Source organism: Diorhabda carinulata, chromosome 1 (genome assembly GCF_026250575.1).
Source record: "Diorhabda carinulata isolate Delta chromosome 1, icDioCari1.1, whole genome shotgun sequence".
Classification (NCBI taxonomy): Eukaryota; Metazoa; Arthropoda; class Insecta; order Coleoptera; family Chrysomelidae; genus Diorhabda; species Diorhabda carinulata.
The window spans coordinates 9,173,340-9,187,945 of record NC_079460.1 but is presented as its reverse complement, the minus strand read 5'-3'; the positions used below and the strand labels follow the sequence as shown (position 1 = coordinate 9,187,945).

Sequence of the window (14,606 nt, the reverse complement as noted above, 5' to 3'; positions counted from 1 at the left end):
AAGAAATTCATTAGCGGCACTTCAAAAGACGTCTATAAGATCGTGAAAGGCGAAGAATCATGGATTTATGGATATGAACCCGAAAGTTAGCCCATCAGTTCAAACAAACAGTCAAAACATCGAATTGATGGGTCATCAGTCGTACAGTCCTTGTTTGGCACCCAATGATTTGTTTTTATTCCCGTAGATCAAAAATAAATTGCGAGGTCAACATTTTTCTACACCTGAAGAAGCGGTTGATGCGTTCAAATTACATTTTTTGGAGGTACCTTAATCGGAATGGAAAAAATGCTTCACCAATTGGTTCAAACTCATGCTAAAGTGTATTCATCTTAATGAAGAATATTTTAAAAACAAGCATGTCCAGTTACAAATATTTGTTTTTATTTGTATATTTCAAAATTTATATAGTTTCAAGTTTCAACTAGGACAGTGTCAGTACATATTCATAAATGTAGAAATGATGCAAATGATCTATGGTATAAATATACATCATAATCCACAATATTTACATTTCGATTTCTTACATAATGAAATACTTAAACGGTTGACATTTCCATCATGAAAGAATGTTTATGAAGTTAATAAACAAAAAGTGTGATAATTTCGCAGCATAAAAACAAACGGATCTGAGATTTTCTTTGATATATTTAATATAAAACTAAGTAGTTTTAATTTACGTGTGTGAGCTAATTAACATTCTCAATACACCTAAATTTGGATGAAACGACTGAAATAAAAAAAATCAACTATATTATTATTATAATTACATGTATTTAACAAAGACATTAGTTGTAATATCTTTGCTATTATTGGTTTCATAATACATTCAAAGGAAGCTTTAAATTTGTTGCCAATAAATGAAGTCGCGCGATTCATAATTGCCATTTAGCCTTAATTTTAATTTGAACTTTAAGATTAAGTCAGAAATGTTTAACTCTAATGTTGAATTCTAGGATGACTCAGGTGTCTTTATAATAAGTTTAAAACCATAAAAGGTTTATGGCATAATAGCTAGATATAGTGCTACATCAAGTTCGAACTCAAGGTCATCCGAAGAGGAAACTATTGCCCGAAGACGAAAAATACATCGACATAGAAAAAACTATTTGGAAATATAACTTGGATTTATTCGAACGATTTAGCCCATATTTACGGTATTATTGAATCAAATTCGGGATGAATCGAATAGCCAATTTCGCGTTAAGAATTGGTGCAATCTATTGCACCTTAATTTTGATACACTCACCAGGCGGCGAAGACGTATAAATGTTTAGAAGGTTTAAAAGGTTAATTATGCATTAAACATATTAACTGTATGCTCGGCTTTGGATTCGTAACATTATATCTCGTTCACAGCCAGACAATATTCAATAACAGTGCTTTGAGAAGATTATTGAAGGAAGGACACTTTGGAACAAAGGTCAAGGTTACTGGCCTGTTTGGATAGGAAAGAAAAAACGCTGGAACTTTCCTAAATGCTCTTGTGGCTCGCAAACAAAGTGCGAGAAGTGTGACGTTGCTTTATGAACTAAAATATTTTATAGAAAAAACTTACCATTTTCACTAGTTTCCTTAATATTTGAATTCGAATTTAGATATGACATACTCAACTGCATTCAGAAGGATTTGCAGACACTGTAAACAATTAAAAAATATATTAAATATACCTTCCACGTTGTGAACCTGATTCAAATAGATAAGGTTGAGTATTTGTTACTTAGGTAAATTCGTCTGATATTAAAATGTGTATTATATATTATGAAAGTATGATAAGATAACAGAAAAACAGTGTGTGTTTAGGGTAATTTCTAAATTTTGAACAGATGCTAATATTGTTTATATACATCGTTTCCGATTTGTTATTAAGTGAAAAAACAATTTAGAAATATCATATTCATTATTTAATTAAAGGCTACAAGGTCTAACGTAGAAATTATTGGAATGGAATTTGTCTTTGCATACTTCGCTATTGTATTACCATTTCTCACCGCTAGAATTGCGGATATACTATGCGGTAACCTTAAAGTAGGGGTCGGCAACCTTTTAAATCAAAAGTGACCATTCCTGTCGGATTTGGCGAGTCCCGATTTTTTTCCACTTGTCCCGCTAAAGAAACGTCCCATGAAACTAGTTATGTACCTTCATAATTTTAATACACGGACGTATAATGATGACGATGATACCTACATCATTAATAAAAAATAAATTTAAACACAGACCACCCTAAAAACTGTTATGAGTGTCTAATTGCTAAATCGACAACACTATTGAAATGAATAAGTATTGCCGGTTGAAGGTATCTGTTTTAAAAATAATTCCCACTTGTTACATTAATGTTTATCGAGAGCAGTCGAGGGGCTCCTGAACATACCCTAAATGAAAGACAAAAAGTACAATCATAAAATTTCAACTGTGTTAGCACCCCTTTTTTAGTGGTTTGTTGGCTATGGACAACAATAACGTAAGGTTTTAGTTTTTGCAACTATTATTGGTGGGGTTAAGTAATTAAATTTAATAGTAACTAACACTGGAATTTTTAGTTGTAGTGGTTGTGGAGTAGCCAGTAGCATAGTATTAATCGCATTTGGATGTCATTAAACCACCAAAATGGACATGTAAATATACGGAAGACCTTAGCAAAAATTCCTTTTAATAAAAAAAGCTAAATTTAACTTGAACGTTATTTTTCTAAACTGTAACGGCGAATTTTCAATTGCATTTGGTGGAAAAAACGACATTAGCAGGCATAATTTAACAGAGAAACAAAATAAGCCTTGGAGTCTGTAGCGTCTGTTAATCAATTAATGATTATTTCAGAAAAAAATGTATTTTCGCATAGTTTCAGATCTATGTATTGTACGACTCGAGTGATACAAAATCTCTTTGAGAAAAAAATTTGCTGCAAAAGGACGAAGACTGAGGCAATTATAAAAAAATATTCTGTTCTTAAGCTTTCATTTTTTTACCATCAGTCGACAATGCGTTCCCCATTTTAATATTTCCAATATGGTAACTTTATTAAAACTGAATAGCCAAAATATACGAGGATATATTGAAAAATTCTTAGCCTACTATAGGACCAAACAAAATTTCAATGTCAAAATATTTTATTACTCAACATATTCTCCTTTTAATTGGAGACATTTATTAGAGCAACGTCTCTAAACCTTTAAAAAAAATGTTCTGCAAACCAGACCTCTGCAGCTTTTATTACCTCCTCGTTGGAAGAAAATTTACGACTTTTTTCAGTCGAGGAAAGAGATGTTAGTCGGATGGAGCCAAATCTGGTGAATAAGGGGGTTGTTCTAGTAATTAAAACCCTAAATCACGAATTTTTTGAATGGCAACATAAGATTTGTATGCAGGGACGTTATCCTGCAAAAACAAAACACTTTTGGATAGCTTTCCGCGTCTTTTCTCTTTAATTTTTTCCCGTAGAGTGGTCGGTAATGTCGAATAGTAATATCGAGTTATTGTTCTACCCTTATCCAAAAAATTAATCATGATTACTCCATGGCAATCCCAAAAAACTGAAACAAGAACTTTTCCTTTTTTGGACACGAAACTTCTTAGGTCTTGGAGAACCAGAGTGTCGCCATCGATTGTTGCTTTCTGGATCGTAGAAATGTACCCAAGTCTCATGTCCAAATTGTCGGGAACTATATGATGGACGCGTTAGTATGAAATATTCAGTGCTTCAGATATCCGTTTTAGCCCAATTCGACGGTCTAATAGAATCATATCATGAACTGCATCGATATTTTCGGGGACTTCCCGATCGGTCATCATCTTCAATGGAAAATTTACCTCTTTTGAAGCTTACAGTCCAATTTTTCACGGTCTCATAAGAAGGACATTGATCACCAAAGATATTATGCATATCTTCGTAAATCTGCTTACCTCTAAACATTTTTAAATACAGGTACTTGATGATGGCTCGATACTCCAATTTTTCGATTTCCACAATTTCGGTGGACATCTTTCAATTTATTGCTTAATAAAAGAATCGTATGCGATTCGCATGCCGATCCCTGCCCTTGCTGACTATTTTCATTCAGGATATTTTATCTCATTCTACAATATGACTTCTTATTTTACTGTATTTAACTAGTCTTAAAAAAACTAAAATCAAACTTTTTATCGGGTCCTGATGGTTTACCAGCATTTCCACTAAGACGTCTGTTACTGCTGTGTTATGTATTTAATCTTTCATTGAAATTTGGTAAATTTTCAGTGATATAGGAAAATGGACGAATTTGTCCCGTTTTTAACAAGAATAATAAGATTGTTATTGAGAACTTTCGCCACATCACAATTATATCCAACTTTTCAAAGATGTTTGATATTTACTACGTTGTTTTCCACCACGTGAAACCATCCATATGTAATAAACGGCATGGTAAACGGTAGTGAAGTTGATAACATCTATAAAGAATTTTCATCCTATCAATTGGCCTTTTGGCTGAGGTGGTAGGGGACAATAAATGAATAAATAAATAGAAGTAAAATAAAAATAAATAAATAATTCCTCATTTCATTTAGTTCTCAGTTATTCTACATTCAATTATGTACAGGAAACCTAATAAACACGTAATATCACAATTAATTGTAAGGCTAGTCACATTTTCAGACATTGATGATTGTAATGCAGTTATTAAACATATTTTGATACCAAAATCGAGACGGCAAAAAATATTTGTTAATTCATAAAAAAAGACCAAAAATCATAAATATTTATTCACAAATTATTATTCTAGTAAATAAATTTTTTAGCATTTGGTGTAGTTTAACACGTGTATTTTCACATTTGGAGAGCTATTAATAGTTTAAATGATTTGGTTGGAGTTTTTTAGGTATTTCTCATCATTAATAGGTTTTTTTGGCAAAAAATTAAAGAATATGTTATTTCATATATTTAAACTGATTTAATAACTTCAATTTCGTTACTGTCTTCCATAGCTTAGGAAATTTCTGATAATTATACGCTCATACATAAATCAACTGGCTGTCAACCCATCAAGAAGTCAAATTAGATGATATAATCCTCAAGGCCAATATTGTGGGGTAATTACGAAGGCTATACTTCACTATAAAATATTTTATTTTTGAACATTGTTTCAACTTTACACACTTTGTCCGGTGAGGTTCCAATCTTTTGAAACGATTCAAAATTAATCCTTAGGAAGTTTGTTTCTGCCATCATCCCTTCATTTGTCTAAAATCGTGTTTCAACCAATTTCTCATTTCTGAACAAATGGGTCGTTTTTTTGCGTTCAACATGAAAATGGTTCAGCAAAGCAGCATAATATTGGCCGATAAATCGGTTTTTGCTTTGTTAGGTGCACATTCCTCAAATGAAATTTATGTTTTCGATTGTATTTCCTTAATATCCGAATCGAATCTGTGCTAATGAAATATTGATTTATCTTGGTATGTAAGTTGTCATATGTATTAAATATATAGAATACTGAAATTGTGAATGATAATACACTCAGAGTCTGTTACTTGGTAGTTTTCACTAATGTAGATAAAAAAACGACAAATGCGAGTTAGATTTGCCACAAAGGGTTCCATACAAATTTGTAAATACCTAGTGTCAATAGTTCAGTAATTTAATTTCCATAAATTTTGCCTAATGAAGTTACGAACTAAGTGAGAGTTTTTGTAGCATTAAGAGAGTCTTTCATGGTCATAATTGAACGACTAAATACTAATTTCACCCTCTAGTACACTTACATTTCTTGTAAAAGTTATTCTTTGATTCACAAAGAGTGCATTTTCGTTCCACATGCTAATTTCAAAAATGTTCGTATTTAAGACTATCATATTTGTGAATTTTACATATTAACCTTTAACCAAGAGCAGATAAAATGTTGATAGCCTTGGTGACACAAAATTTGCATAACGAAAATAATATAAAATAAATCTAATTATTCCAAGCTATCGTAATATTTCTCGCGTAAAGGGTTCGGAAATAAAAAAATTAATTTCACACTTTATTATACCATTTATCTCGGTAACATGCTCCTGCAATAATTCTAGAACATTATATAACTTTCTAGAGTCTAGTTACATTTAACTTGTGAAAATAGTTAATAGCTACCCAATAATAGATGGAGCCATCTGCCATTCTTTATAGTTCCCATTACAATTAATTATAACCATTAAGTTATCACGAGCCGTCATATTCTTTAATTTTTTTTTTGATATTTCACATAAATTTTATCTGGTCACAAAAATAGTTGAGTTATTACTTCTGCGCATAGATAAAAAATTCAAGCTAAAATTTATGCAGAATATCTTAATGAAAAGAGGATATTGTGCCAGACTAGTGGAAGAAAAGTATACTTAAATAGCTAGTTGATGATAAGACAAGCAATAGCTAACGACTCAATCCATCTTTTTAATATATTATCTTTATTGAGTACGGCCCAAAAATGCGCCGCCTTTGAACTAATGAGAGTTATTTTAAATAATAAAGATCTAGTCTAGTTCACAGTGAACTTCTCGCAGTGACATTTAAATTAATAGACGACAAAAAACAAATCATCATCATTTTTTGTACCGTATGTAAGTCGTTAACCCACCATCTATTTATAACACTAATGAATGGCAGTTTTTCTTTATTTACTTTCCTGTGGTATATCTAAAATTAAGTGAGATACAAATCTTACGGGTCCACCCTTGGATGTTGTAAATTACTAAAATATGTGCCGTATTTCCTTTGCAAACAAGAATTAAAACAATGAATATAAGATTGAGGAAAAAATATTCAATTTAATAGCATATAAAGTAATATAATCAAGGTTTTAGGCAAATGAGGAACATCTAAATAATGTTAAATATTATAGATTAACTTATTGTATATAGGGTAAACGTTAGTTTTAAACATCAACGTGAAACAGTTGAACAAAGTTGCAGCTGCACAAAATTATTTCATTATGTTATATCGTCAAAATTTAACGTGGTTCTATTTTTATTTTATTGAGTACATTGTACCAGTTTCATAATTGAATAGTTTCGTTTACCATACAGAATACAATACGAAAAACGTCCTCCAAAATCCCTTACACTGGCTGTTAATTTTTTAGAACGGTGAAAGTAAAATGGAACAGTAGAGTTATCAAATTATACATTGATAATAGAGTTTAAATGGGATAATGTATATTATCTGTAGGTGCAATTGAAATAAATAGAACTATGAAACGCATGATGGAATGCAGAAATAAGAAAGGAAAAGAAACTGAGGAAAGAAAAACGTAAGCAATATCTACAAAATAAAAACAGGAGGTAGCTAGAATACAAATTAGAACGCAATCAAAGTAAAGTTTTAGTAAGAGAAGCTAAAAAAATCGTGGCAACATTTTTGCGTGAATAAGATATTTAACGATTTAAATAAAAATCAAAAGTCATTTCATAAAACAATGAAAAACCTGCAATCTACAAACGATGATATAATGGACAGATAAAAGATCATATTTCCAAAATTATTGAGAGAATAAATCGTTGAAGGGCAAAAGAATCATGAGCTTAGAACAAATAAGATACAAGAGAAAGAGATAAAATTAACAAGGATATTATGAAGCTTAAATAAGAGAAGGCAAGTGAACATGATGGTGTTACTAAAGAAATGTTCAAAGCAGCTCAGCTATTGACTACAACATACAATAGAGCACGAGGCGAGGAAAAGAACCCAACAATTATTGGGAAAAAATACTGATAAGAGAAATAGAACCTTAGTTGTTAGCAGAGTCTCAGAATGTCTATAGATAAGAAAGAAGCACATATGACCACATCACCACATCTTCACAGTAAAACAAGTTATAGAGAAAACTAAGAACACCATCGTCAAATTGTATTTATAGATCTAGAGAGAGAATAAAAATTAAGTCAAAGTTCGTAATATGCAGTCCAGCTACTTTCCAGTGAGAGTTTTGGGCTCACAACTATTTAACATCATAATGGATGACGTGATAAAGCAAGTATATTGAATAAAAACAAAATTGTACGTTGAGCACAGGAATCTAGAACCAGTTCATCTCTCAGAAAATGCGTTTGGTGATGATGTCATATTGTTCAGCAGAGGAATAAAAAAATTTTCGAATATAAAATGAAGAATATAAAAAGAAAATGACAATTAATCAAAATAAAACTAAGATAATGGTAATAGGGAAAACCAATGAGGTTGTTGAATCTGAATAGGGATATACTAATACGAGTTAACAACGTCAAATACTTAGAGGATTGGCAAGGACGTGAAGAAATAGATATAAATACTACAATACAGAGTGTAGTCAGTGCATTCGACAATATGAAGAATATATTTTTAGGGAAGCCCTGGGAGTAACAAAAATATTCAAAATACGAAATGAAGATATAAAGTACAGGCTAAGCGTTGAATTTTCCTCTGTAGCATAAACTTTTTCTTCAAGATACGACCAAACTGTGTAATCCATGGGATTAAAATCGCACGACCGAGAAGGCCAAATCGGAGCTTCTGCATCTCTACCAATCCATTGATTCGGAAAATGCTCAAAAACTCCAGGTACATATTAATTTTCCAGGTAGAATGTGATAACCTATTAATTTGTAACCTAAAGTGGCTGCCCAAACATTTATTTTAAATGAGTGTTGGTAATATGATACTCTTTTCACATCGTGGATTCTCATCACACCAGTAGTGGGCATTGTAGGAATTAAACATACCTTGTCGCGTGAAAGTGGCCTCGGCCGTAAAAAGAATACCTACATTTTTAAAAATTTGGATTGAGGGTTGTCCTTTCTTGTAATGTTTTACAAAAATCCACTCTAACCGGTAGATTGTCTGTCGTGAACCTATCTGTGATGATAAGGATGTAGCTGTTGCGCTTCAAGTATTCTCCAAGTACTTGAAGAAGACATATTTGTTTGTCTTGCCACATTCCTTACGCTAACTTTTATCACGAGTACCTTTTTGGTATAAAGTTAAATGATGTTCACTTGAAATTTTGCTTTATAAATCTAATTTTGAAAAAGTTATGTTCAATACTACTTGGTAAAAACCGCGTAACAACTAAAATCGTAAAAAATGTGTATATTTTTTTTCTTCAACGCCCTGCCCTGTATCTTGAATACGGATGGCGTTACGAAAATTTTTTTATTGTTCAAACCCCAAATATCTTTATATTTTTCAGTTTTTTATCTATCCTAGAGATAGGATCACCTTTTTTTGAAACATCCTGTACGGTATTCTAGCTTGTTCAATGAATAATAAGTGATCTGCGCCTATGTTTTCAAGACTAGATTTAAATAATGTCAATATCATCAAAAGACATTGGAATTTGTTACTTGATTGAAATATTAAAATATTCGTAACTGTAGGCATAACAGAATAAATATAGATAATAACCTATGCTTATTTTTAGTCCTAATGTATTTTTTCATGTCAAACTCGAATGAGTAGGTATGGTTTTATGAATAATTGATATCAAAAATTTTAGGAATGGTTTGCAAATTTCAACCAATTTCACCTTATTGTACTATTTCAAGTAATGCAAATATGGACAACAAAATAAGAGTTTAGCAGTAAGCATACACATACAAAATTATAGTTTATTTCAAAAAGGTATAGAGTAATAAAATCTCATTAGGTATGCAAAGAAGCCACAGAGTGACCCAACGATTATTAGTCTTTTCCCTCTATCTGAGGGCACCTTAATACCTGTTGACAGGCCTTCCATGAAAGTTTGGCGAGCACTGGTTATATTTTTGTCTTGCTACATTTTTGGTACTGTATAACCTTCATTAATCCACGTCTCTTCAAGGTAAAAGATTTTCTTCTGTACTGTTCTTTACTGCTTTATACTTCTTAAATATTTTTGTCGCCTGCGAACAATTTCATCGCTTTCCAGTAAAAGTGCTTTACGGTTATGCTTTTTCCAGGCAAAATCCATATTTCTCAAAATGGTTCATAAAAGTTTTTTAGTTATCATCCTGGCCAAGCTCCATTAAAATCTTATATAGGGTGGGTATTTCTTTTTTAAAACAACAAGAGTGATGTCTTCATCAAGGACTTTTACTGGTCTGCCTGGACTTTTCTTGGGAGGTTCCACTTGGCCTGCCTCTCCCCAGAAATAATTTAAAAACGGTGGAATTCCCAACGCCAGTCAATCGGGAACATCGGTCGACAGTTTCTTGTAGAGTAAATTTCGGGTAACGTATTTTATGCGATCGTGTACATTTAAAATTAAAAGTTTTTCATTCACTGATAGTAGAGGATTATTGGAACATCTTTTCGTTGGTGACTTAACAGCAAATACTGATGCGTTAAACTTATAAAGGTCTAAAAATTTTGGGTAAGGCACCATTGCCCTTACGGCGCATGGTTAAGCCGAATCTGAAATAGGGTTGGAATTAGGCAGAGGCACTAATAGAAGGTTAAACGCAAAACGTAACAGTATAATCTACTACCTAAGTCATCCCTACACAATATTTCAAGACCTACACCTAAATTGAGCCAAACTGGACGGAATTCCCCATTACTCTATACCTTTCTGAAATAGACTATAGTATATTTACAGATTGCACATATACAGGGTTGATTAATGGAATTTTCATTATAAATACTTTAACCAACTCACTTCCAATTAACCAAATTAAAATATAAACAACTCGGAAACTATTTCCTGAGAACAAAATCATCCAAATATTCATGGAAAATCAAAATAATTTTTGGTGTTGTTTATCGACAAATCTAAATTTTTGATACATAATAAACATAATCCAACCACAGTAAGATATTGTCCTCGAGAAAATAAATACCTCAGCACCCCTGTAAGGAATCAATATCTCTAAAAATTGAGGACAAAAAATTTGAAGGAAATTAATAGAAAATTGATAGGAAATATTGGAAACATCTACATCAGGAATTCGTCATCCTGCAGCAGCAAATCAACTTTGTTAAACTTACCATTCTTTCACTCCAATTTAAGCAAGAGCTTCTTTATAGCCGGCGAACCTAAGAGTGCAAAAGAAACCGAGTAAAGATTTCGTCGTTTTTCTCATACAGCTGAGTTAACAACCGAGATTTCGAAGAATTTGAATCACGTGTCAATTACGCAATGAAATCAGTATCTCAGGCATTTTTCGATTTAGGTAATTTAACCATAGATGAGATGGTGCAACATCACGACAGAAAGCGATAGCTTTTTCGGTAAAAAAAATTTCGCTGCTTTAAAAATCGATTGGTAACAGCTTCGAGGAAAAGTAGGTTTTGCCACATATTTTTATCTGTAATATATAAAACTTATATTAACAACAACGCTTGATTGCTGGGTAACGTAGACTTATCTCACTGGAAAATCTGTTGTCCGTGTGAGGTTTTCATGATTTCGCTAAAGATATTATCAGAGGACACTCATAGAATATCACATAATAACGCTGATTATCGATCTCATGGACGGTCTTTTCCCTAGTTTTTTTTTTGAAAGAATGAAAAACAGGTCCTCCATTTTTGGAGTTTTGTGCAAACTTATCGACTTGTTGAGTTTTCTAAAGTTCAATCTTATAACAAGTTGGTACATGTAACAGTACCATAGGAATCGATTTCAAACCTCGTCGGACGGATGTACTTAGGTCTCTTCAACAGCATTTCGAGAAGAGTCACTACTAATGACATGTAAATTCGTCGCTGACGTTTTCCTAACCACCTGAATCTGTAGGTACGGAACAATGATTTAATGGTTATGGGGCATATATACCTCAAATCTTCATTAAATAGTTTCTTGTCAATTTGCTTTATTAATTACCTACTATTTCTACCTTTGAGTCAAGTAAATCATTGTGAAAAATGCCGGTGTTAGTTGAACGTGAGTGAAGTTTAATTGTTTGGGAAATGATACGTTTTCAAAGGAAACGGCCTTGAAAAGTGGAGAAACACCGTGGAGGTGTTGCCAAAGGAAATTGCATTGTAAGGCAACACTTTACACTATTAGAAAGGAGAACCTGATATCTGGGAGGGAAGAGGCGCATAATCACGGAGCATTTGAAAAGGAATTACAGAAAAGTTATATTGTTCTAACAGTCTTTAACTATTTACGGACACAAAAATAGACACTATGTTTGGCTAGTTTTGGTTTCCTGTCAAGTAAGACAACTCTAATTGCTATAAAACATGCTTATACCTATTAGAATGCAGTAAAGCTCGTATCCAACATTCACGTCGTTCTTTGGCTAATGCCATCACTTGTTCTCCTTTTTATGAGCTTTTGAGAAATCATAGAAAAACGAACTTGGTCCCTGTTATCCTTTTTAGAGCAACCCGCGATTGCACAAAAGACGGCATTTTTCTAAAAATCCACTTTTAAAATCCCTCTTTTTGGGTTGTTTACAATGTAGATAATATGTGTTTGCCCCATGCGGAAAATGACGGACATTATTTAAAAATGACCCAAAGGGATTACATCAAACCTTAAATTCAAGCGACCAATTTACATGTCGGATAAGTGGAGCAAGTAATCTTCGCGACGAGTTTACCGGTGCTGACCCTCACAATTCTTGGGAAACAGATTTCGATCCCAACGTGTAATCTACATGTATTATTACAAATAATGTTTTTAATTCGATACATTAATGTTTAAAAATTTTTGTGAAATCGACGTATACCTAGGCGCTCTTATTTTCATACTTATCGATTTTTATTCGGGTAAGTACAGGAATCAAAGAGCGCAGAGTGGAACTATTGAAAAAAGACCATTCGTCTAAGAAAATATGAATTATTGTTCGCCAAATTCTGATAAATACGAATGTTGCTCTCCTTTCTAAAAAGTTTTTTCCTTCGCTTACAGCTTGATCAATTATTGTCCATAAAAGAATGGGAGTGTTATTGTTCTTAAAGAGTGGGCGGCGAAATGGAAATGAAAAGATGAATAAATGTTTGATGGAATTATGTAGTAGTTTATTTATAGAACACTATTCTTAGTTTCAACTCACAAAAACGATATGTAAAACAAAATATGTAGGTATGCGTACTAAAATTCTGGTTTCCAACTATACAGGCACTAGCCTGTAACAATAAACTACCAACTGAAAGCGAGTAGTTTAGCGTCTTTGATGAATATTTGTTTTGTAAAAACCAGAAACAAAGCAAATTCAATGCGATAACCTAGTTCCCTATTACTGTAAAAACTTATGTAGGCGTGTGATTGCAGCACTCGTATCATGTATGTGTATTTAACGCCACACTTACGAGTTTAGAATATTATTAATTAAATTGCAAATAGTAGTATACCGTTTTACATGTCCTAATTTCTTCGGAATCTTTCGTAATCTAAACACGACAATGCTATAATAAATTATAAAATACAATAATAGAAGATAAAACACTGCATCTGACTGAAGTAGACAGAGTAAACTAACAGATTACGATTCAATTATCCACGATACAATATCTTAGATTCGATATTTCCAAAACCTAAGCTCATAAATTTACTTAAGTAAATGAAATACATTTATTAAACAATTAGAAAAATAAAAAACTAGCAATAGAATATTGGGTTAATTGAGATTATTAAGAAATAATATTCTCTCGTTTATCATTCCATATTCAAATGAAAAATTGGAGGTATACCTAGTACGAAATAATTATTTTCTCTCTAGAAAATTGTCCTTGACTAGTGTAAATATACAATTTTAGTATGGAATCAACAGGTGTTCGAAAATGTGGAAAACATCAATTGGATAGTATTCAAATCGAGTTATATACATGTTGTAATGCAAATATTTGCTCTTAATTGTTAGGTACATGCAAGAATAACAACTTCTATATTTTCTAAAAGAAGGAATATGAATATTTGAAATATAGTAAATGTGTTTAATAAATAAATAAATCATCGCTAAAAATAGTAGTAAGCATGGAAGTAACAAAATAAAAGTTAGTAAAAATTTGAGACAGAATCCAAATATTGCTAAACTAAATATTAGTGTGAATTATATGAAACGCCTACCAAATTCCAAAGAAGCAAGTTAAAAACTGTTGAAAACACAAGTTATTATCACACAATTCACACTTTCGCGTCACCTTACATCTTACTTTTCCTCATTTTTCAATGACTAAACCGTGATTACTAACAGAACGATACTATTTACCATTTTATTATAATATTAACGTATGTTATAGTGTCAAGTGTCTCACAACGATCACACTTTGCTGAGCGGCAACAAACCAAACAACTTCAGTTAGGCATGGACAACGAACTTGGGAGAAACGATTTTGCGCATGAGTATTTCTAGCATCCACAGGTGATTTTCATCTTTAATCTGAGCATCCCAAACAAGTGGTTTAGGTAATAAGGTGTGAATCAGAACGCATATCTATATTGGGGAATTTTCATTCATTGTTGTTATTGTATGAATAGTTATCCTTAAAACGAAGGAATGTTGTGTTTTTAAAATGTTAAACTTATACAGAAAATATAATGTTAAGATGTGGTTATTGCAGATAAGGATATTCAATTAGAATATAATTATTATATTACGTTGTTTATTTAACACTTCAAAATAGAATTGTGAATCAGCGGCGTAACATTTTTAATGTAGTTAGGTAGCAGCCATGAATTAATTCTACT

General features: G+C 32.1%; 1 protein-coding gene across 3 annotated transcripts in view; it reads right to left on the bottom strand.

The window, feature by feature from the left end:
* LOC130901914 (KN motif and ankyrin repeat domain-containing protein 2-like) overlaps positions 1-14,235 on the bottom strand; it is a 51,415-nt gene extending 37,180 nt beyond the window's left edge. For all 3 annotated transcript variants that reach the window (XR_009060338.1, XM_057813603.1, XM_057813625.1), the window contains exons 1-2: positions 13,986-14,235; positions 1,559-1,638 (exon numbers count right to left, since the gene is read on the bottom strand). Coding sequence is in view for 1 of the 3 variants with exons in the window: in XM_057813603.1 (XP_057669586.1) it covers positions 1,559-1,619 (61 nt within the window). In the remaining 2 variants the exon portion in view is untranslated. The remainder of the gene's footprint in view (positions 1-1,558; positions 1,639-13,985) is intronic.
* Between the last annotated feature and the right edge of the window lie 371 nt (positions 14,236-14,606).